The following is a 24,695-nucleotide window of genomic DNA, read 5'->3' as shown; positions in this document are numbered from 1 at the left end:
ATTACTTTTTATTTATTTATTCATTAGTACATATATGTGTACATGGCGGACTTAATGCAAAAAGCATTCTCTCCCAGTCAACCATAGGGAAGTGTCAGAACACTCGAATGCGGTACTAGTAATTATTCTATTACTTTTCAGTCGTACAGACTTTTTAAGAAGTTTAGTCTAATGAATAACAAAGTTTCTGTTGCAATAACCCCTCCCCTCTCCTGATACTTATGATAAAAAAAAAAAACATTAATATTTTTATATTGTATTGTATTTTCAGATAGAGTATTCAAGAAAAACGATTTTTTTAATATATTTTTTTTATTCAATAATGTAAGCAGGTAAATATTTTAATTTACAATAGCAGGTAAATAATAAAGGTTTTAAGGTAATTATTGCTAATATCTGGAATAAAAGTACATTATAAAAAAAATATATGGGTACAATATATGAAACTGTCAGATACTATTCCATATGACAAAAAAAAATATTTAAATAAATTATGTAAAACCATACAGTTTGTAAAATGGATAATTTTTTTATATGTAACTGTTCCTTGAAGAAAGCTGTTTATTTTTTTTTTAATTATACATTATTGATTTAAAGAGGTTTAACAACTAAACATAATATACAAAAATTTAAGTTTCCTGTTGCTACTTTTAATTAAGTATATTTTTTTATACTATATTTCCCTATAGATTTTCTTATTTTAAAAATAAGGGAATCTATGGGAACATCATTTATAAATAAGTAAAGTTTAATTTAATTAAATAAAAAAAAAATACAATCAAATATCATCTGTATGTAGTCACAGGTTTTTTCACTGTAATAAAAATATCATATATATATATATATACCACCACCGCATCTTTAGACTGTTTGCAGATTTTAAAAAAATAAATTGGCGCTAAATTTACTTTTAAAGTGTCAAAGTTATGTATCTGTGCCGTCATAAAAAGCACTCTACTACACTGTAGTAGAGATGCTTTGTCTGTGTCGCAGTATATACGGTTTTATGCTTGTTTAAAATCTACTGTACTACCCATTTTAGAAATGGCTTCACTTGTGTTCATAGCATATGTATCGGGAGTGTAAGTGAGCCGTGCCCAACCCAGAATTTTTCTGGTGCGAGATCACTGAATACGAACGGAGATTTCAGCTTTGCGCAGACGTGTGGGATACCTACATACGTTTTTATCAATGACCATCGCTCCTTTACCCCTCCACCCGGAAAATAATCATAAATAAGTGAATGAGTATAATCTATGATAAGCTTATGTCGACTTTATAAGTATTTTATGGTGTCATGGGTTCAGTCTTAATTTCTCCCTCTGTTAAAAATTCGCTTGGCTCTAATTTCACATCATTCGTAGTACTCTCCGGCAACATTTGGTGTAAAGAACCAAATCCGCTGTACGACGCCTCTTCGTCGCTCATCTCCGCTGTACATAACTCGCTCAGCACCATTTTACTTTTACACGTGTCATAATGACTCAACTTGTACCTCTGAATGGAGAATTCCAACGAATTATAAGTAGATGTGCAACTCTCGCATTTAAATATTATCGAATCGCGTAAATGCTTCAATTTCTGATATATATTGTAGTAGAAGTCGTCCTGAAAGTTTTTGATGCAGTCCTCACATTCGACATTGAACACCCGGTGTCGAGAACCGAATGTGGCCAATTCGTCCGCATCGAATTCGTTGTGAAACTTTTTAATGTGACGCTTCAAAGTTTTTCTAGTACTGAAGTCTTTCATACAGATAATACATCGAGGCAGAACCTTTTGTTTTATATTCGGTACTAAATTGACGTGACATAGTTCGTTGTGCTGTTCGAATTTGTCAAGCCCTTTGAACACTAAATTACAATGCTCACATTTGTATATCTCGTCTTCGGCTAAATGTTTCGTTTGCAAATGTATGCTTAGAGCTTCGTTTGAGCTAAAGGATACAGAGCACAGATCACAAGGGTGCGTATTCATATTGAATGAGTGGAGTAACTTCAAGTGTATCTTGCAGGATTTGGCCGATTCAAACCTTTTGTGGCATATATGACATTGTGGAAATGCTGCCGAATTCGGGTGCTTGGTTCGAACATGCTTTCTCAAACTTCTCTTTTCTTTAAACAGGGTCTCACATTCGATACATTTATACCGTTGCATACCTAGATGTGTGTATTCAATGTGCCTCCGGATATTTCGTTTAGATTTGAACTGTTTATCACAATAATCACATTTGGACCAGGAATTGTTTGTGTGCACTATCTTTATATGGGATGCCAAATAATATTTATTGCTGCAAACTTTCCCACAGTACTCGCACTCCATAGCTTCGTCTGTTGTGTGTTTCAACTTAATATGGTGTTTTAACGACCTATCGCTGTAGTAGATTCTATTACAATGTTTGCATTTGTACGCGTTTTCTATATCGTCATTTGTTGATGTGATATTGGAATCGGCGATATGAGCTTGCGGATGAAATATTCTCGTGTGGAATTCTAAACTGCTCACATCTGTGAACAACTTGTCGCAGTGTCCACAGCTGTTCACATTTGGCGGTGGAAGACATATCTTTTTGTGCTCTGACATTGTATCCTTGCTGTAGAACTTATTGAAACAAACATTACACGTCGACAAGCAATACTCTTTATCATGATTGACTTTCATGTGATCTTTAAATTCGTACACACTTGTAAACATGTTATTACAAAATTCACAATTATAAAACACAGTCTTTATTTTGTTATTATCATTCTTCTCTACTTGTTTTAGAAGAGCCATTTTACAGTATTTATAGAAAATATCAAATGTATGCTCCATTTTTATATGTTGCCGTAGCAGTGATTCCTCTTCGTATGAATTATTACAAGTATTGCATGCGAACTCTTCTGTTTTCCTATCGACATCATAATCAGAGAGATACGTCTCTTGTCTGTGATAGAACGTAACATGTGTCTCTAAATTTTCTTTACCTGGTATCAATTTTTCACAATAACCGCACTGTAAAGTCTCTTGGTCTTCTATCCAATGACAAGTACGCAGATGCCTCCTTAAACTCTGATTGGAAGTGTACACTTTTGGACAAATATCACATCTGTACTCCCCTTTCTCACCATGATACATTTCAATATGTCTTTTTAAGTTCCTATTATTAGTGTACTCTTTATCACACATGTGACATTTTATGGCATCTTTCTCAGAACAGCCATGGGTAGATTTAATATGTTCAATTAAAGAGTGTTTGCCTATAAATGTTTTGTCGCATTCGTTGCAAGTTGGATGTTGAATGTTTGGGTTATGCACCTGTGAGACATGTCGTTTCAAATTACGTTCTGTGGTGAACGTTTTAAAGCATAAATTGCACTGTTGATTGGGCATCAGACCTTGTAAATGAACACTGAGCATGTGTGAAATTATATTTTGTTTCCTGGTAAATATGCGACCGCATAGCTCGCACTCTGGGTATGGTTCGCCATTACGATTGTGACCTCTCGTTAGATGAAGCTGAAGCCCAGCTGGGCTCTTGAATCTTTGCTCGCAAATCTCACAACAACAAGAGCTATTCAAATGACAATTCTCTATATGTGTTTGTAGATTGTATTTTCTTGTAAACGGCCGACTGCAGTAGTCACAGACAAAGTCTAACTGGCTTTGAAACATGGACATGATTAAAATTTAAATTTCATGATTTTATAAATAATTATTTAGAAATATATTATATAATATTGTTTCTTTTTTATAACATAAAGCGAGTATTCTTCTTGTCAATGGATAATCAGTAGCCATAGTCTATGGAATTATTATAATTTTATTTACATGTATAATATGATAATATTCTTTCTTCATTGGAACCTGAAAAATAAAGAAAATATCTAAATATAACTTTTTATTAAAATTATTTTTAATAATAATAAATTTAATTCACAAAAGTCCTTATTTTTTTTAAAGAATGCTTTTAATTGATGGGCTATCAATTAGAAGCAATATCTACCATTTAAAAGTATCATCCCTACATAGTATAAAACAAAGTCGTTTCCCATCTAACTATACAATGGATTTTGATGCGATTTTTTTAATAGATAGAGTGATTCAAGAGGAAGATTTATATATGTAATACATGCATAATATAGTAGAGGAACACTGATAATTTTAAAGATTTCTAATGTAATGTGCATCTGTGCGAAGTCATGGAGGGTTTTTTTTTGATGAGTGAAAATAGAATGATTACCCCGCCTGCGCTGGGATATGCTGGCGGAGCACCAGTGAAGGGTGATAGGTGAGAATGAAAACAGGCCAGTTAGCCCATCATGATTAATTCATCAGGAATTAACCATGATAGTTTCCAGGGGAACCGCGAGGAGGTGGACCTGGCTGGGTATATTGTTAGCAATGGGATTCTCAATCTCCATTACTAACAATCCCTTTCCCCCAAATTATGATGGTTAGAAATATGAATTTGGTGTCTTACTTGTGTTTTCCGTCATAAATGTGTAAGGTAATTAAATTGACAATATTTTTTATATGGGCCAGATTCTAACTCATGACCTTTGAAGTTTTTATTTTGGTATAATAAAAATTCTTCAAAATTTATGTCATATTGCAAAAAAATTTCAGGCATAGAGTTCTGTAGTAGATTGTTTTGATAAATAAGAGTAGACTTGGGACTTATAACTACACAATATTAAATACTATTTTTTAAATTATTTTTAATACTAAACAATGTTTATTCCTTTAGCTATTTTACTTAAGTACCCATCCATACTATAGAAAATATGGGCCCTTATTACATAAGAAAAAAGAATCAAATTTGCTCTATACCAACGCAGTGCAGTAGTAAACAGCTATGATTAAAAAAAAAAGAACCTAAAAGTATCAACGGACCAAAACCGGTTCAGAAGTATCAGATTATAGAATAAATATATAGTCGAAATTATATAAACCCATAGTTTTTAAATGCTCTGAGCAGTAGAATTGTTTGTAATAGTAAGTGATTAAGTCATAAGTACTTACATTTTGTAACTGTTGAAGATTTCTGTTACGAAATATATAATTCAATGAACAAAACAAGCGTCGCATAAAGAGTTGAATCATAACAATATGTTATAGGTTACTATTTACTATACTTTGTAATGGTAATCGCACATAATATTCTAGATATTCACTAAAAGAAACTAAATGCAATTGCGTCCGTTGCATCGACCAATGCAGGAGAAATGAGAAAAAAAAAAACAAAGAAATATCTTCCTTTCTACTTTGTTACAAAAGTATTTTTTTTAGTTGTCAATTTTGACATAGACAGTACCAATATATATATAGCTCTGAACAAATATAGATTGAACATAAAAATCCATATAGTGCTTAGTTTGTTGCGTTTATGAAGTTATTAACATATCAGAAAGAGACAAACATATAAAGGAAGCGCCATTTACTATTTCTGTTTGATTGACAACCTGACTGACACCATTCAATGATTTAGTTTGTTTTTTGTTGATTGTCGTTTGTTTGTTGTATATTTGTGATGTGTATAGCACTTTTATGTGTTACTTTACTTAATTTTATAATTTTAACGAATTTTTGAATATATTTGCCATATAAATAAATTTGTAAATACAACTACGGAATGTATAACGAATTCGCATTTAAAAAAATAAAGTGTTAATGATTATGTTTTAGTACGATAAGTAAAATTATTATATTTAAATTATTATAAGAATGGCTCAAGTAGCTCTCTGTAGACTATGTCTGGCAGACGATGTACGTTTGCACAACCTGGCTGGTACGGCACTTCAAGAATTTTATGAAAAAATAACCAATGTATCGGTGAGTAACATTTCTATCCATTCTAGTCCATTGATTTTTTAAACAATTGAAAAAAAAAATGTTCCGAACACAGGAAACATCACATTAAGTATTACACAACATCGTCAAATAAATATTAAAAGGATTGAAGTGATCAAAACAATGTTCTTATTGTTAATTAAGATGGCTAGTGTTTGTCCTTTGCTGGACGATAAAATGTTAAAGAAACACTATAAGCATCATCTGGTTATATTTTTCAACGCCCTTATAACATACTCAGGACTAACCATATCTTAGTAGGCATCCTCGGGCAAATTCTTCATATCCTTGTTTACTTCTGGCTATTAAACAAATTTATTTTATTCAAATTTAGAATCGGCCCAAATGTTTCTAATATTGAATCTAATTCTAAAACGCTCATTGCTCTAAACCTTATAAATTTATTATTGAAAGTGGGGCTTTTTTCAGGCAAGAAAACCTGTGACATTATGACCTGTTATGACCTTTTATGCTCTCCCTTTTTTTTAAATTCGCTGGTGTGTGTTTTACCTCCTCAGGATATAAAGTGTACTTTCCAAAGGAGATATATTGTGTATGTATGAGTGAGTTACAGCCACAAATTAAGTGCTGCAGCATTTTTTCCTCACTGTTACAAAATCTGTAAACGCTTTTGGGCATAAGCCTAGTTAGGCCATGTGCTTGTTTACTTTGCAATCTCCAGTGAAAGTATTCAATATCACAGTATTTGCATCTTAGTGTTTCTTTTGTTTTTATTGCTGTACATCAAACCTTGTCTGGTCTGTGTGTAAAAGTTATTAGTTACTTTACTGATTATTACTTTATTACTTTATTTTTTATATAATATTTTTTTCTGTTATTTGCGGTGCTTGTTTTCCAAATAAAATATAAATATGGACAGTAATGGCTGATATGATGATGATAGGTGTAAACAATTACTTTTTATTGTATTACTAGCTGACTCGGCAAACATTGTTTTACCATATACATTATTTTTAGAACTATACATGAAAATGTATCCTACTACAATTATTATATTGGATTGCCATTTTGCAACCCTATTGCGGAATATAACAATCGCGCTTAAAAAACAGTGGTTGATCGTGAAACGGTGAAAATTTAAAGTTGTGTGTATTTTGCAATGCTAAATCATAATAAAATAAAAATGGAAAAATTTGTCAAAAAAATAAAAAAAATTTTTTTGGGTGGGTCACCCTTATCATTGAGGGGTATGAAAAATAGATGTTGGCCGATTCTCAGACCTACCCAATATGCACACAAAATTTCATAAAAATCAGTAAAGCCATTTCGGAGGAGTTTGGTGACAAACACCGTGACACGAGAATTTTATATATAAGTTATGTTCAATTTTAACTAGGTATTATAGAGTTAAGCTGTACTGTTTTTGTCCATAAACAAATTATAGTTTTTTTTCAGCTTCTCAAAGGTTGACTGTAAGAGATCTCTCTATGGGATAAGTTTGCCATTGTATATTAAATCATTTAATGTGTCCAATGTAAAATGTATAATAAAGATTTTACAATTACAAAATATTGATATAAATGTTCTAGATCAGTGATTCTCAACCACTGTGCGGCGGCACTTTTGTTTGCCGCCAAATTTTAAAAGTGTGCCGCCAAATTTTGCAAATATTTAAAATTTTTGTCATAAACTATTTATGCAGTGTGTTGTAGTAAGTGAATAATTTTTATCTTTTTCTTTGTGTGCCGCCAAATTTTGAAATCGTTAAATATGTGCCACAATAAAAAAAAGATTGAGAATCACTGGTCTAGATTGTAACCCCCAGCTGTTTATTACGTGGATCTTTTAGTGTGAGGACTTTTTTTAATGGATAAAAATTAAATGGTAACCCCGTCTGCGCCATGAGTATACGCTGGCGGGGCTCCAGTAAGTGATGATAGATGAGGATGAAAACGGATCAGTTAACCCATCGTGACAAATTTCACAATAATTAATCTAGATGATTTTGAAGGAGAATGGTGTGGAGGTAGACCTGATAAAGTATATCGCTAACAACAATCCCTTTCCCTCTAGCTTGAGAACTGTATGAATAGTATGACTATGTACTTATTTATATTACTTCAGCTTGTGACGGGTGCGAAGCCAGTAACAGCCTGCTACATCTGCTACGCACAACTGAAGAAATATCAACAGTTTCTTGAGAAGTCTGTAAAAGCTAATGAACTATTAACGCAAATACTGAGCTGCGGTGTTGAGGTATGTTCCTAAAATGAAATCACCTATCGTCCGCATAACGCGTCTGTATAATGATATTGTAAAAACCAAGCCTGACTTAATATTCATAACGATATTCACTCTGTGTTTATGGCTAAATTAAAATGTTGACGTACCTGCCATTGCATTATATTTATTTATTAATTTAAAATAATTTAATTACAATTACCATTATTTATATTATGTTATTATTCATATTGTTAATATCTTTACTTATTTAATGACATTTAATAATTTAATTCTATTTTAATGTTTATCAAACACAAGGCACGCTGTGGTCGCCTATAAATGTAAGAACAGTTAGATCTAATCTGCCAGTGTATTGTATTGAAATGTTTCGCTGTATCTTATGTTGGTAATCCTATAAATAAATAAACAATTATAACAGAGAGAGGGAGGTTTTGTTAACAATTATTTGTAATATTACAAAGGCATGATAATGACTACATGAAAATTAATTATTACACTGTTTGTCACTCTCAAAACCCGCTTGCCAAGCGTGGCAACTACTGGCAAGCTCGCCTTAAGGGGAAATCCTGCATTCAGCAGTGTACAGTTAATGACTGATAAAAATTAAATCTATATGTGAAATGATTGACATTATTCTACTTGGAATAATAAAAATTCACCCTTTCTATTTTTTAATTTGCAGCTAACACAGAAATCAGTAAGCGTGATTGACAGACAAACTCACAGATTAACACACGCGTTGCAAATTTCATCAGTACAATGTATAGCAATAGTGGAAAATGAATCAAATCCAATTAGAATAAAAGAAGAACCCGCAATGTATGACAGTGAAGTAAAAGGTGAAAACGCCAAGGGTAAGTAAACCTGTAAGAGGCGACTAAGGGAACTTGATAGTCGAAAGATGGGCAGCAGCGTCCCTTTTGCAACATCACCAAAGTTTAACTGCGGTTGCCAACCGGCTGGTTTATAAATGGTGTAATAAAGTGTAAAGTCTAACCCAGGGGTTCCCAACCTAATTTTGTCTACTGCCCACTTTAAGGATAAATTATTTTTTAGCGCCCCCATTTTTTCACCTACTTAAAAACCACTATTATTACTTCAAGATCAACAAATCACCCCCCAAGCCACTACACAACGCTTTTCTGAGTTTCTTACCTTTAAGCCTGTAGTGCCCACAAGTGGGCGTTATCGCCCACTTTGGAAAAGCTGATCTAGCCTATAAACACTCTTCAATATATTATAGATACTGCCGTAAAGAACACATCACATGTAACAGATTCAGAAGATGATCTCCCCCTGAAGGATATTAGTAGCAGAAGGAGAGATGGGAACAAATGGAAGAGATCCAAGAAACAACCACTCGTCTCGCCTATTAAATATGAAATGGCAGAAGTAAATGGAGACCAAGGAAAAAGTGAGACGAGAAATGGTGATAAAGAAGAAGGTAATTATTATTATTATTCATTTAACACTTTATTGCACCAAAAACATAAAAATAAACAATTCAAGTGAAATACAGTAGCATGGAGTACAGACCAAAATATACATAAGTAATATTCATTGCTATGCAGACGACAGTACAGGAGATACATTATATACCGGTCATGCAAAGATCTCGCGGGCACATACCGATGAGTGCCGGAATAGACTTGTGTCTGAAATCGAAACTTCACTCCATTAAGTTTCGATCTGGGGTGAACAAAATCTTGTCCAATTTAACCCCAAAAAGACACAAGTCTGCGCGTTTACCGCAAAAAAGACGCCGTTTGTCGTATCTCCTCACTTTCAGGGTACTTCCCTTGATAAAAAGTCGAGTCTAGGAATTCTGGGCGTTGATATATCTTGCGACGTCCAGTTTTGCGGTCATCTGGAGGAGAAGGCTAAGATAGCTTCCAAAAAGTTAGGAGTGCTCAATAGGGTGAGACGATATTTCATGCCAGAACACCGCCTGAAATTCAGGCGGTGTTCTGGCATGTGGAAGTCAAGTCAGGCCGCATATGGAATACTGTTCTCACCTGTGGGCAGGAGCGCCACAGTACCAACTCCTTCCGTTAGACCGCATTCAAAGTCGGGCGTCTCGAATTATCGATAGTCAACGCCTTACTGTCCGACTTGATCCACTGAAACTGCGCAGAGATGTTGCATCTCTGTGCATCTTCTACCGAATTTATCATGGGGAGTGTTCTGAGGAATTGTTCGGATTGATACCTGCTGCTGATTTTCACCACCGTACAACCTGCCACAAACTAAAGTTTCATATCCCAATCATCTGGACGAGTGGCGGTCTTCCACCGAGCGTTTTTCAAGGCACTTTCTTCCACGCACAACCATTCTTTGGAATCAACTTCCAGCAGCAGTATTTCCGAACCGATACGACAACATAACCTTCAAGAAAAGAGTATATTCCTTTTTAAAAGGCCGGCAGCACACCTGCAATGCCGCTGGTGTTGTGGGTGATCATGGGCGGCGGTAGTCACTTACCATCAGGTGAGCCGCATGCTCGTTTGCCCTCTGTGTTGTAAAAAAAAATACATATAATATTATTAACAATCCCTTTCCCCTTCATAATAAAGGACTTACCTTTTATTATGAGGGGAAAAGGGAAGACTAAAGCACAGTTACATTGGCACTGGTGTAGCTAGGTAATCAAAGGTCCTGGGGCAAATAACTTTTTTTTTATACAACTTAAGAATGGCAAACAAGCTGACGGCCCACCTGATGGAAAGTGGTAACCGTCGCCTATAGACACGAGCAGTACCATGGACATAACAGAGTCATGATACCCGCTATGCGTTGCCATTCCTGAAGACTCAGGTGTTATTCCTCTGCACCCTGTAAATTCACGCCATATCCCACCCTTCAAACCGAAACACAGCCATGCAAACACAACTGCTTCACGGTAGAAACACGAATAGGACAGAGGTACCCAAGCAATCGACTTTTGTACAAAGTCTCCCTCTGGTAACTAAACTAAGACCCCAACTAAAATGTTTAAAATTGTTTGTTCCGTATTCGTCGTGTTCCGAATTCGACGTACTCCATTTTTGACGGAATCCAAATTCGGCGTCAAGCGCGTGCTGTTGAAACGCGCTGTTCGACGGTGAAACTGTGAAACCAGTCTAATACAGGGGAATTTCCCGCAAGTTTCAAACAAATGTTCGAAACTTGTTGGGAATTCCTCAGTATTTTTCAAATAAGTTGCCATTATTAAAGTTTTGGAATCTGGTTTATTAATATTCCTAATGTGGGAAAAATTTTCACTAGTTCAATTTTTTTTACATTTTTTTTTAGCAGAAGGCAACCATACATTAGGATCCGACAACATACATTCGGATTCCGAAGATGATTTGCCTCTACATAATATCGGTAATGACAAAGAGAGAAAGGAGACTCCAACAACTAGTAAAAAGGGAGTAGAAGAGAAAAAAAGACTTAAAAAAGGTACATACCTTATATGTGTACATACATACATATGTAATTAACATTTTTTTTTTTATTTATTCATATATCTATATTAATCTTATGATACGGTCCATTGTAGTTATTTTAAACCGATGCGTTAGTAAATAAATAAAAAGGAATCATTAATAAATTTGTAATTCCCCAAAGAGGGTTGACGTCAAGCAGACGGCCGGTTTCTTTTTTTGATGGGTGAAAATGGAATGGTAACCCCGCCTGCGCTAACGGGATACGCTGGCGGAGCACCAGTGAAGGGTGATAGATGAGAATGAAAACAGGCCAGTTAGCCCATCATGATGAATTCATCAGGAATTAACCATGATAGTTTCCAGGGGAACCGCGAGGAGGTGGACCTGGTTGGGTATATTGCTAGCAATGGGATTCTCAGTCTCCATTACTAACAATCCCTTTCCCCCGCAGGCGACCGGTCGTAAAACGAAGCCAAATCTTTTTGTAATATGAAAAAAATTCTCTATCTATACCTAATATCTATATTATCTATCTATCTATACTTATAATAAATCTGTAGAGAGGTCAATTCTGTACATGAAATATATTTGCAAAATAACTATCAGGCGCTGATTAGTGATCGATACTGATGCCCAAAATGCAATCAGTAAAATATTTGTCTGTCTATCTGTCTGTCTGTATGTTCGTTATAGAAACAAAAACTAGTCGACGGATTTTAACGAAACTTGGTACAATTATTGTTCATACTCCTGGGCAGGTTATAGTATACTTTTCATCACGCTACGATCAATAGGAGCAGAGCAGTGAAGGGAAATGTTAAAAATGTCCACCCGTGCGACGCCGGGACGGGCCGCTAGTCTATAATAAATTTATTGTAATGTAATGAAGGAAACAATAAAGAGTATCTCGTCACGGTCGTAGAATACTGACGGATCTATATATGTAATGTTTGTCAGATCCGTCAGTATTCTACGACTATGACGATCTATGTATCAATATCCGCACACGCACACGCGCACGCACACGTACACGCACACGCACACGCGCACGCGCACGCATACGCACACGCACACGCACACGCACACACACACGCACACGCACACACACACGCACACGCACACGCACACGCACACACACACGCACACACACACACACACGCACACGCATACGCACACGCATACGCATACGCACACGCACAAGCACACGCACACGCACACGCATACGCACACGCACACGCACAAGCACACGCACACGCACACAGTCTGTATTTTGTAATTAACTTTGCCTAAGTTATATATTAGAAATAAGTTTTAATGTTATAAGTATTTTTTTGCATTTTATATCTCATTAATTGGTTGCCTTGTAATTGTGCAGTCCATGGAGACGGGGCACTGGTGACTTGTAACACAGGTTCTTCTAAACCTACCGCAAGCACCAGTCTCTCACAAAATAGGTCTTCATGTCAAATTGTACCTCAAGTTGTCACTTTATACTAGCTTTTGTGAAGAGAAAATAAGCCATTCATTCATTCTTTTCTATACTTGTAGAATACAAAATGGAGGCGCGAGAAATAATACTGACGAAGGAGCAACAGCTGGAAGAGTTAATGGAACGGTCGAAGTCGTTAAACTATTTGAACTCGCCGTACAAATGTAACTTGTGTTATAAAGGATTCGTGGATCTGAGAGCTTACGTCAACCACAGGGAAAAACATGATGAGGTAAGTTTTATATGTATTGGGGGGAAAGGGATTGTTAGTAATGGAGACTGAGGATCCCATTGCTAGCAATATACCCAACCAGGTCGATCTCCTCGCGGTTCTCCCTGGAAACTATCATGGTTAATTCCTGATGAATTCATCATGATGGGCTAACTGGCCTGTTTTCATTCTCATCTATCACCCTTCACTGGTGCTCCGCCAGCGCATCCCGTTAGCGCAAGCGGGGTTACCATACCATTTTCACCCATCAGAAAAAAAAAAGTTTTATATGTAGAACGCTTAAGATCATTGGCAGAATATTAGAAGTAACATGTTGGCCTGCAGGTTTTTTAGGTGTACAAAACATGTCAAAATAACCCTTTTTTTTTTATTCCCTGGAGAGGTGTATGGGTACTGCCGGACTCCTACCGGCTAAAACCACCACGGCATCCCTCGCCGCGTCATAATGTTGGGGACCCGGGTTCCCTTTCGTAGTCCACCGAGTCCCGCACCGGCTTGCGGGCCCCGACTCAAATATGGAGCAGGCACCTGATATTAAGCGCCCGCCCACTCTTCAAGGGGAAGCACGCGGGGATACGCGCGCAACTTCCCAGGGCCATGTTGAGTGGGGTGAGACCGCCCCCGCGGCCATCATCCCGGTCCTTTGGCGATCGGCGGCTAGCCGCCCTGATCGCCGGAGTGGGACAGGGCTTGGTCCGTGTCCATCTCCTGATTGCTGGTAGCCTGTTCGGCTGCCCGCTTCTTCTGCTTCCGTTTGGGTGGGGTGCAAGACAAGCGGGTTGGCGGCACATTCCGCTGCCCTGTGTCCTCCGATACCGCAGCGATAACATACGTTGCTGCGGTCCTCGTCGTGCGAGCACCTGACTCGCACGTGGCCACCCTCGAGGCAGCGGAAGCAGCGCAACGGCCTTTGCCGAAGCAGTTGCGTTCGCGCCGACACCCAACCGATGCGAATGTGCACCGCAACAGTGACCTTTTTCACGGCCAGCATAGGGCCGCGAACCCAACAGGCTCCCGCGCCAAAGGAATTGCGACGGATCATGTCCACTCTGATGTTCGCCGCAATTCAGCAACCGACGCGTGCTACTGCTGCCACCACCTCATTCGCTGTTACGAAGTCGTCAAGGCCCATAATGCGCATTTCTTCGCTTTTCATGGGTCTCACCACTTTTGTCATATTCTCCGGGATAAATTCCCGGAGTTTTAATGCCAGCGCGTCTGCCTTCTCCGAATGATTGTCACCGGAGACCTCAATAATACGACCTCCGGTGATCGCCGTCCACATCCTCACAATCCCCAAAGGATCCCCAAAGAATTCAAGGCTACCTGCTTTCTTGCCTCTGCAAGAATGTTAGCGTAGGTCACGCCTTGCTCTTCGGCTGCCGGGTCGAAGGTTATGACCACCGCAGCAGAGCTGGGTGGCCGTAACTTGGATGGTCACGGCTTCTTCGGCTTTTTAGCCGATTGGCCTACTTGGCGGTTTGTAGGCGTCGCCAATTGTCCTTCCTGGACATATAGGAGCCTCCTGTGGCCACCTCTTACCACCCTGACCCAAGATGCCTCAGTTGGCTGGGGTACCACGGGGTCAGTCAGCGCATCCTGCTGGCACGACCTTTCTCCTGGGAGACAAAACTTCCTCATCACAATGCAACTTCCTTACTAACACCGCTGCTACCTTCGTCGAAATATTAGTCGTCGGTAAGTGAGATCTCTACAGCGAGAAGTCACTTACCGCCTTTGCCCGGGGTGCACCAGTCCCCAGCCATTGTCAGCCACCGTTCCCGCCGGACGGATCCGCACCAGGACAAGTGAACTTAGAATGGCCAGGGACCACTTGGAGGTTTTCCGACCCAGCACCCCAAGTCAAAATAATCGTATCTAAAGCTTTTTGACAGGTTTTTTTTTTTATACAACTTAGAATGGCAAACAAGCTAACGTCCCACCTGATGGAAAGTGGTAACCGTCGTCTATAGACATGAGCATGCTGTTTCGCCTATGATACCCCCCATGCGTTGCCATTCCTGAGGATTCAGGTGTTATTCCTCTGTACCCTGTAAATTTACGCCATATCCCACCCTTCAAACCGAAACACAGCCATGCAAACACAACTGCTTCACGGTTGAAACACGAATGGGACAGAGGTACCCAAGCAAGGTATCCGATAGTGCAGGCGGGGTTACCATTATATTATCACTCGTTAAAAAAGCCGTGTGCATGTGGCGCAGCGCAGCGGTGCGTACGAGTGCGCCGTGTGCCGGCTGCGCTACGGCAGCCGCCGCCAGCTGCGCGCGCACGCCGCCGCCGCGCACGCGCGCCGCTACGCCTGCGCACGCTGCCCGCACCGCGCTCACACCGCGTGAGTAACCCTTCACTCTACGTGTGCCGTGTGCCGTGTGCCGTGTGCCGTGTGCCGGCTGCGCTACGGCAGCCGCCGCCAGCTGCGCGCGCACGCCGCCGCCGCGCACGCGCGCCGCTACGCCTGCGCACGCTGCCCGCACCGCGCTCACACCGCGTGAGTAACCCTTCACTCTACGTGTGCCGTGTGCCGTGTGCCGTGTGCCGTGTGCCGTGTGCCGGCTGCGCTACGGCAGCCGCCGCCAGCTGCGCGCGCACGCCGCCGCCGCGCACGCGCGCCGCTACGCCTGCGCACGCTGCCCGCACCGCGCTCACACCGCGTGAGTAACCCTTCACTCTACGTGTGCCGTGTGCCGTGTGCCGTGTGCCGTGTGCCGGCTGCGCTACGGCAGCCGCGCGCGCACGCCGCGCGCGCGCGCCGCTACGCCTGCGCCGCTGCCCGCGCTCACACCGCGTGCCGTGTGCCGTGTGCCGTGTGCCGCTGCCGGCTGCTACGCGCGCACGCCGCCGCCGCGCACGCGCGCCGCTACGCCTGCGCCGCCGCCAGCTGCGCGCGCGCTACGCAGCGCCGCCGCGCGCGCACGCGCCGCCGCGCGCCGCTACGCCTGCGCACGCTGCCCGCACCGCGCTCACACCGCGTGAGTAACCCTTCACTCTACGTGTGCCGTGTGCCGTGTGCCGTGTGCCGTGTGCCGTGTGCCGTGTGCCGGCTGCGCTACGGCAGCCGCCGCCAGCTGCGCGCGCACGCCGCCGCCGCGCGCGCACGCCGCCGCGCGCGCCGCTACGCCTGCGCACGCTGCCCGCACCGCGCTCACACCGCGTGAGTAACCCTTCACTCTACGTGTGCCGTGTGCCGTGTGCCGTGTGCCGTGTGCCGGCTGCAGTCAGCAACTAGTTTGCAAGCGTGGCCTTTATCTCTGAAAGAGAACACTTACAGCCAATCCAATTTATTTATTTAATAAACCAATAACAAGTTAGTAATAATGAAGTCACTTCTATGTTTTCGCTTATAGAAAAATATAGAAAATTCAACTATCAAAATAAGTCTCAAAGTATTCAAATGTCAAAATACTCTGCCATCAAAATAAACTCGTACTATTTATTATATCAAATTCCAGAAATCAGGCAAGAGAACACGAGAAGTGGCACAACGGGTACACGTATGAATGCCAGCTATGCAGTCAGAAATTCAGGTAAGAAATTTATTTATTCATTAGCACATAGACATGTACATAGCGGACACTTTTTTTTACAACTCAGGGGGCAAACGAGCATGCGGCTCACCTGCTGGTAAGTGACTACCGCCGCCCATGATCACCTACAACACCAGCGGCATTGCAGGTGTGCTGCCGGCCTTTTAAAAAGGAATATGATCTTTTCTTGAAGGTTATGTTATCGTATCGGTTCGGAAATACTGCTGCTGGCAGTTGATTCCAAAGAGTGGTTGTGCGTGGAAGAAAGTGCCTTGAAAAACGCACGGTGGAGGACCGCCACTCGTCCAGATGGTTGGGATGAAATTTTAGTTTATGGCGGGTTGTACGATGGTGAAAATCAGCAGCAGGTATCAATGCGAACAATTCTTCAGAGCACTCCCCATGAAAATTCGGCAAATTCGGTAGAAGATGCTAAAAGCATTCTCTCCCAGTCAACCATACTAAATATTTATAATGTAATATTTTTATTTATTTAAACTTTAATGCACTGTAAAATTTTATGTACATATGGCGGACTTAACATTGGACGGTGTTCTCTACCAGTCAATCAGTGGGCGAACTGAGATTTACTTATATTTTTTTTATGCAACTTAGAATGGCAAACAAGCTGACGACCCACCTGATGGAAAATGGTAACCGTCGCCTATAAACATGAGCAGTACCATGGACATAACAGAGTATACTGTTTCGCCCATGATACTCCCCATGCGCTGCTATTCGTAAGGACTCAGGTGTTATTCCTCTGTACCCAGTAAATTCACGCCATATCCCACCCTTCAAACCGAAACACAGCCATGCAAACACAACTGCTTCACGGTAGAAACACGAATAGGACAGAGGTGGCCAAGCAAACGACTTTTGTACAAAGTCTCCCTCTGATATAAATTCATCAGTCATTGAAAGAGCTAGCTGTAATTGTTTGTATCTATAATAAGTTTAGTATTGTAACGTTATGGAGGGGACAATAAAGAGTATGACTGTATGTACGTGCGTGCGTGGCGGGCCGCAGGAAGCCGACGTCGTACCTGACGCACACGCGCAAGCGGCACGCGAGCGAGCACGTGTGCGCGGCGTGCGGCGTGGGCTGCGTGGGCGCGCGCGGCCTGCGCATGCACCGCAGCAAGGCGCACCGCCGCGCCGCCGCGCACCTAGCCGTACCGTACCATATACCATATACCATATACCATATACCATATACCATGCCAACCCATAGCCACCGGTTGCCACGCTTGCCACCCGCACTTATTTAATTAATGATATTGGTAATCCCGCCTGAGCTGTTAGTTTACGCTGACGAGCCACCAGTGAGGGAAGATAGGTGAGAATGAAAGGGAAGGACAATTAGTCCATCGTGATGAATACGCTTAGAATTCAGCATGTGGTTTCCAGGGGGACCACGTGGAAGTCGATCTGTTAGGGCATATTGTTAGCAATGGGACTGCTAGTTCTCATTAACAAGTCCTTTCTTTACCTGGCAACTGCAGTTAGGCTTTGGAGATGTTTTAAGAGGCTGGTTTTTCGCTGCTGCTTATTTCTCGACCTTAAGTCCCCTTAGTCGCCTCTTACGACACCCACGGGGAAGGAACAAGGTGGCTCTTTCTATGCCGGGATCACACGACAAGATGTACATATTATATGACCAACCCACTTGTCCAGAGTGGCGACTTATGAGCATAAACTTTTCAATGGAAGGGACCAATAGTGTGAGAAAAGCAGAGGATCACACATGTTGGAAGGCACTGGAGAAAGCCTGTATCCAGCAGTGGATGGAGACAGACTGGAATGATGTTGATGATTTGCAATTTCTAATGGTTTTTGTATACCGTTAGATCCAATAAAAACCCAAACCCCTTGCTCTTTTGCCCTCTATTTTTTCTTCTATTCATCATCTTCCTACCCTTATTCCAATCATTTGGGGTCGGCGTAATATGATTTTATCCATATTACAAAAAGATTTGGTTTTTAGTTTTACGACCGGCCACCTGCCTGACGTCAACCCTCTTTGGGAATGCATTTGTTGGTGGTTTCCTCCACCTACGGTAAGGAGGAAAGGATTGAGAAAAAAAGGAAGGGAACGTAGAAAATGCGTAGAGGAAATTGGTGAATGAGAGAAATAAGGGATTTATATGGAAAAGGAAGCGGGGGGGGGGGGGGACACTGCAGTTGCGGAAAGAACTGGGACACTGCAACGGCTCGGGAGGCCGGGGTCGCATGTCCTTATGCCGTATGTCTTTATTCTAGAATCGGACAGATTTCTAGAGAAGAACACCCCTGACGCTGGAACGCTGTTTTTCCTTCTATTATGCTCTTTAAAAAATCATCATGTTGTATAAAATATATTAGTATGTATGTTAGTATGTATCTTTGTATATATTTGCAGATAGAAAATCCCGAAGAACCCGAGACTGATAGATTTTGTGCGGAATGCAACATACAATTTGCCAGCATAGAGGCGTGGAAGCGTCACATACTCAGCTCGGTCAAGCACAAACTGGCCAGTGAAAACAGGTATAGGTTTACCATTAAAAAAAAGTTAAATTTGCCATAGACAGGTGGATTACATTTTAAATATTTAGATATAATACATATATTTGTATCAGAAAAATAATAAATTTCAATTCAAATAACATTGTATAACTATTTTTTATTGATGGGTGAATATGGTATGGTAACCCCGCCTGCGCTAACGGAATACGCTGGCGGAGCACCAGTGAAGGGTGATAGATGAGAATGAAAACAGACCGGTTAGCCCATCATGATGAGTTCATCAGGAATTAACCATGACAGTTTCCAGGGAGAACCGCGAGGAGGTCGACCTGGTTGGGTATATTGCTAGCAATGGGATTCTCAGTCTCCATTACTAACAATCCCTTTCCCCCCAGTATATTGTTTCGCTCATGATACCCCCCATGCGTTGCCATTCCCGAGGACTCAGGTGTTATTCCTCTGTACCCAGTAAATTCACTGCCATATCCCAACCTTCAAACCGAAACACAGCCATGCAAACAACTGCTTCACGGTAGAAACATGAATGGCTTATGGTTTTACGACCGGTGGTTTGCCTGACGTTAAATCTCTTTGGGAATAGATTTATTGGTGGTTTTCTCCACCTACGGTATGGAGGAAAGGATTGAGGAAAAAAAGAAGGGAACGTTGGAAATGTGTAAAGGAAATTGGTGAATGAGAGGAATAAGGGACTTATATGGGAAAGGAAAGTGGGGAACACTACAGCAACTCGGAAGGCCGGGGTCTTGTACCCGTATGCCGTTATTCTAGAATCGGACAGATTTCTACAGAAGGACAACCTTGACATACATGGACTATTATAAGCTATTATATAAAGCAAGCGTTTCTCCCACGCACAACCACCCTTTGGAATCAACTTCCAGCAGCAGTATTTCCGAACCGATACGACAACATAACCTTCAAGGAAAGAGCGTATTCCTTTTTAAAAGGCCGGCAGCACACCTGCAATGCCGCTGGTGTTGCGGGTGATCATGGGCGGCGGTAGTGACTTACCAGCAGGTGAGCCGCTTGCTCGTTAGCCCCGTTTGTAGTAAAAGAAGGCTTATGTGGGCAGCTCGGAGTGCGGCATCTGCGGGGCGGCGGTGGCGGGCGAGGCGCGGGCGCAGCACCGGCGGCTGCACGAGCGGGCCCTGAGGAACACCGCGCCCGTCCCCGCCACCACACACGCGCACACAAGGCTCGCCTGCGACCAGGTATGCAGTCCAATGGCTGGGAATACAATGGTAACCCCGCCTGCGCAATACCCAACCAGGTCGACCTCCTCGCGGTTCCATCTGGAAACTATCATGGTCAATTCCTGATGAATTCATCGTGATGCACTAACTGGCCTGTTTTCATTCTCATCTATCACCCTTCACTGGTGCTCCGCCAGCGTATCCCGTTAGCGCAGGCGGAGTGACCGTGCCATTTTCACCCATCAAATATAAAAAATACCCCGCCTGCGCTATTGGTATACGCTGGCGAGGCACCAGTGAAGGGTGACGATTGAAAGGCAGGTCAGTTAGCCCATCGTAATGAATAAGGGGGAAGGGATTGTTAGTAGTGCAGAGGTTAATCCCTACAGCTACCAATATATCCTATCAGGCCGACCCCCACGCGGCTCCCCCCAGAAACTGTTGTGACTAATTTATCGTTGAATTAGTCACGGTGGACTAACTGACCTGTCTTTTCATCTTCATCTATTATCCCTCAGTGGTGCTCCGCCAGCATATACCGACAGCGCAGGCCGGGTTACCATTCCATTATCATCCATTAAAAAAAAACCCTGCGCTATCGGTATACGCTGACGGAACACTAGTGAGGGGTGATAGGTGACGATGAAAAGACAAGTCAGTTGGGCCATCGTGATGAATACACCTGGAATTCAATACGATGGTTTCCAGAGGAAACCGCGTGGATATCAACCTGATAGGGTATATTGCTAGCAATGGGACAGGTAGTCCGCATTACTAATAATCCCTTCTCACCCAAATGGGTGGTAATAGAATGGCAACTCTACCTGCGCTAACAGTATAAAAAAACATTAAAGTCGTTATCAATATCATCATTCCAGTCTGTCTCTGTCCACTGCTGGATACAAGCTTTCCCCAGTGCCTTCCAACATGTGTGATCCTCTGCTTTTCTCACATTATCGGTCCCTTCCATTGAGAAGTTTATCCTCATAAGTCGCCACTCTAGGCAAGTGGGTTGGTCATATAATATGTACATCTTGCCGTGTGGTCCCGGCATAGAATGGGCCACCTTGTTCCTTCCCCGTGGATGTCGTAAGAGGTGACTAAGGAAACTTAATGGCCGAGAAATGGGCAGCAGCGAAAAACCAGCCTCTTTAAACATCACCAAAGCGTAACTGCTGTTGCCAGAGGAGGAAGGGATTGTTAGTAATGAGAACTAGCAGTCCCATTGCTAACAATATGCCCTAACAGATCGACCTCCACGTGGTCTCACCTGGATACCATCGTGCTGAATTCTAAATATATATTTTTTTAATGGATGATAATGGAATGGTAACCCCACCCGTACTATCGGTATACACCGGTGGGGCACCAGTGAAGGATGATAGGTGAGGATGAAGCAGGTCAGTTAGCCCACCGTGACGAATTCAACAAGAATTGTTCACAATAGTTTCCAGAGGGAACCACGTGGTGATCGACCTAATAAGGTATGTTGCTAGCAATGGGGCTGTCAAACTCCATTGCTAACAATCCCTTTCCCCCCTCTAAGTATATTCATCACGATGGGCTAACTGACCTGCCTTTTCATTTTCACCTGTCATCCCTCACTGGTGCCCCATCAGCGTATACCGACAGCTCAGGCGGGATTACCAATATCATCCATTAAGAAACTGCTGTTGCCAACCCGCCTGCCAAGTGGGGCAACTACTAGCAGAGCCTTCCAAGGAGGAGGCCTATCTTCAGCAGTGGACAAAATGTCGACTAATATAATGATGAGACATCTTATTGCTCTTAGCGATAAGGTCGCCCATTGTTTTCTCATTGTGATTATTTCTTGTAATTGTTTATATCTATAATAAGTTTACTATTGTAATCTTTTGGAGGAAACAATAAAGAGTGTCCATCAATCTGATCTGACTGGCTGAGAACCAGCGCTGTGCAGCTGTTCACATTGCGCTGGGACACTCACAGCATCCGCTGAGCCGGTCCCTTCTGCCTAGTACGGGACACTTTTTGTATATGTTATTTATATTTTATATTGTAATTGTGTGTTTACTGGCAATAAATGTTTCTATTCTGTTTTATTCTATTCTGTTCTGTTTTATTCCTATTCTATTCTATTCTATTCTATTCTATTCTGTTCTATTCTATTCTATTCTATTCTATTCTGTTCTGTTCTGTTATATTGCTATTCTATTCTATTCTACTCTACTCTTTTCTATTCTATTCTAATTCCATGTCACGTCTACCTTCCAGTGCGGTGCCAACTTCGTGAACCGATCGAAACTGCAGGCACATATCAAGAGGATCCACCTGGGGCTGAAGTACAACAAAAACATTGTATGCGAAATTTGTGGCAAAAAGTGTACCGTGAGTATACAGCTGTTTTTCTTTTTATGCAACTTAGAATGGCAAACAAGCTGACGGCCCACCTGGTGGAAAGTGGCAACTCGGTTTGAAGGTTTGAAGGGTGCGATATGGCAGTGAATTTACTGGGTACAGAGGAATAACACCTGAGTCCTCAGGAATGGCAACGCATGGGGGGTTTCATGGGCGAAACAGTATACTCTGTTATGTCCACGGTACTGCTCATGTGTATAAGCGACGGTTACCGTTTTCCATCAGGTAGGCCCTCAGCTTATTCGTCATTCTATGTTGTGTACAAACAAAAAATGTAAAAATGTTGCATACCAAGCTGGCTGAATACACTGGCTGGTTACACCAAATGTATAATGTCAGCTAAACTTTACACGTTTATTGCAAAAAGTTTCATTTTACTTCTAAAATGTTCAGTCAAACGCCTCGCTGCGCTACCATCAGCGGACACACACGGGCGAGAAGCCGTACTCTTGTTCCACATGCTCGAAGCGGTTCTCTGATAACAATCAACTGAGGATACACACGAGGACGCACACTGGTGAACGGCCGTACTGCTGCGCCGTGTGCGGCAAGAGGTTCAGCCAGAAGCCAGCCCTCAACAGACACTACAGGGTGAGTGTGGCCGATACCTAAAGACTAAGAATCCTATGAAGGATGGGATATGGCGTGAATTTACAGGGTACAGAGGAATAACACCTGAGTCCTCAGGAATGGCAACGCTTGGGAGGTATCATGGGCGAAACAGTATACTCTGTTATGTCCATGGTACTGCTCATGTCTATAGGCGACGGTTACCACTTTCCATCAGGTGGACCGTCAGCTTGTTTGCCATTCTAAGTTGTATAGAAAAAAATTAAAAAAAAAGTTACAATTGTATTATATTAGTAAAATTACCTTGTGGGTATTAAATGATATATTTCTAATTTCAGGTACACACTGGAGCGAAGCCATACGCATGTCAGTTCTGTTCGAAAACCTTCAGCCAGTCGAACTCCCTAAAACTCCATGTCAGGACGGTGCATTTGAAATTGCCGTCTACTAACAAGCGGAATAAGGTTCAAAGTCAAGAGGACAAAGAGAAGAAATCCATAGACAATTCTGTACAAACTGTACAAACTTTATAATTGCATAAACAAACAGTAATGTAAAAAATAAAATGTGTTTACTTCAGTATTAATTCATTCTATCTTTACCTTATGCCTTGTGGATAGGCAAAAATACCGTAGTTTTTATCCAAGTATTTATTTGCACCGTAATGGTGTGACCAGAGAGCCTACCATGAAATGTTTTTCCGAAATTTCGGAGCCAAACGAAACAAAAATTTGATGTTAAAATTACATAATACATGCCGTTTGGAAATATTAAAAATGTTAAAACATTGTTCCTTTGGACTTTTATGATAGGATGTATGACGATCGAAATGTTAAACTCTATTTATTGGTCCGATTTTGGTATAAACAAAAACACGCAATTGTGTCCGAAATTTCGGAATTTCATTTCATGGTAGAGCCGCTGTACCTACATGCTTTTATAAAAATAACAAGAAGGTATGTAGGTACTATTTACTTGTAAATTTTTCATCGCAGTTCGTTCCGATTGTTTATTTAAAATTAATGGTAATTAATTTCATTTAATTAATGAAAAAGAATAATCGTTCCGACCACATGCCAGTCTGCTGATGTTCAACAGAGGTTACCAGAGGGAGACTTTGTACAAAAGTCGATTGCTTGGCCACCTCTGTCCCATTCGTCTTTCTACCGTGAAGCAGTTGTGTTTGCATGACTGTGTTTCGATTTGAAGAATGGGATATGGCGTGAATTTACAGGGTACAGAGCCATAACACCTGAGTCCTCAAGAATGGCA

The 24,695-nt window shown here is 41.5% G+C and overlaps 2 protein-coding genes across 2 annotated transcripts; one reads left to right on the top strand and one right to left on the bottom strand.

Moving 5' to 3' along the window:
- Nucleotides 1-23: 23 nt before the first annotated feature.
- LOC113512697 (PR domain zinc finger protein 5-like) lies at nucleotides 24-5,271 on the bottom strand. Its single transcript, XM_026896616.3, has 2 exons — nucleotides 5,005-5,271; nucleotides 24-3,846 (listed from the first exon to the last, which is right to left on the bottom strand). Exon 2 carries the CDS (start codon nucleotides 3,658-3,660, stop codon nucleotides 1,288-1,290), a length of 2,373 nt encoding a protein of 790 aa, XP_026752417.2. The 5' UTR covers nucleotides 3,661-3,846; nucleotides 5,005-5,271; the 3' UTR covers nucleotides 24-1,287.
- Nucleotides 5,272-5,474: 203 nt separating this feature from the next.
- On the top strand, nucleotides 5,475-24,009 carry LOC113520026 (zinc finger protein 16-like). The gene is made up of 14 exons (XM_052892097.1): nucleotides 5,475-5,814; nucleotides 7,918-8,049; nucleotides 8,720-8,891; nucleotides 9,281-9,481; nucleotides 11,329-11,478; nucleotides 13,014-13,186; nucleotides 15,412-15,542; nucleotides 16,660-16,734; nucleotides 17,765-17,909; nucleotides 19,136-19,263; nucleotides 20,336-20,474; nucleotides 22,710-22,823; nucleotides 23,247-23,444; nucleotides 23,762-24,009. The coding sequence occupies exons 1-14, from the start codon at nucleotides 5,707-5,709 to the stop codon at nucleotides 23,954-23,956; spliced, it is 2,061 nt and encodes a 686-aa protein (XP_052748057.1). The 5' UTR covers nucleotides 5,475-5,706; the 3' UTR covers nucleotides 23,957-24,009.
- The last annotated feature ends 686 nt before the right edge of the window (nucleotides 24,010-24,695 follow it).

Source organism: Galleria mellonella, unplaced genomic scaffold (genome assembly GCF_026898425.1).
Source record: "Galleria mellonella isolate WM207_F2 unplaced genomic scaffold, CSIRO_AGI_GalMel_v1 utg150, whole genome shotgun sequence".
NCBI classification, from domain to species: domain Eukaryota; kingdom Metazoa; phylum Arthropoda; class Insecta; order Lepidoptera; family Pyralidae; genus Galleria; species Galleria mellonella.
The sequence above is the reverse complement of the archived record's forward strand: the minus strand, read 5'-3'. Positions and strand labels throughout refer to the sequence as shown.

Excerpts from the sequence above, each read along its gene's own strand:
- LOC113512697 (XM_026896616.3), bottom strand. The coding sequence starts at position 3,660 with ATGTCCATGTTTCAAAGCCAGTTAGACTTTGTCTGTGACTACTGCAGT.
- LOC113520026 (XM_052892097.1), top strand. The coding sequence starts at position 5,707 with ATGGCTCAAGTAGCTCTCTGTAGACTATGTCTGGCAGACGATGTACGT. Across the intron at positions 15,543-16,659 it reads CCGCACCGCGCTCACACCGC|AAATCAGGCAAGAGAACACG; the intron begins GTGAGTAACCCT and ends ATCAAATTCCAG. Across the intron at positions 20,475-22,709 it reads CAAGGCTCGCCTGCGACCAG|TGCGGTGCCAACTTCGTGAA; the intron begins GTATGCAGTCCA and ends TCTACCTTCCAG.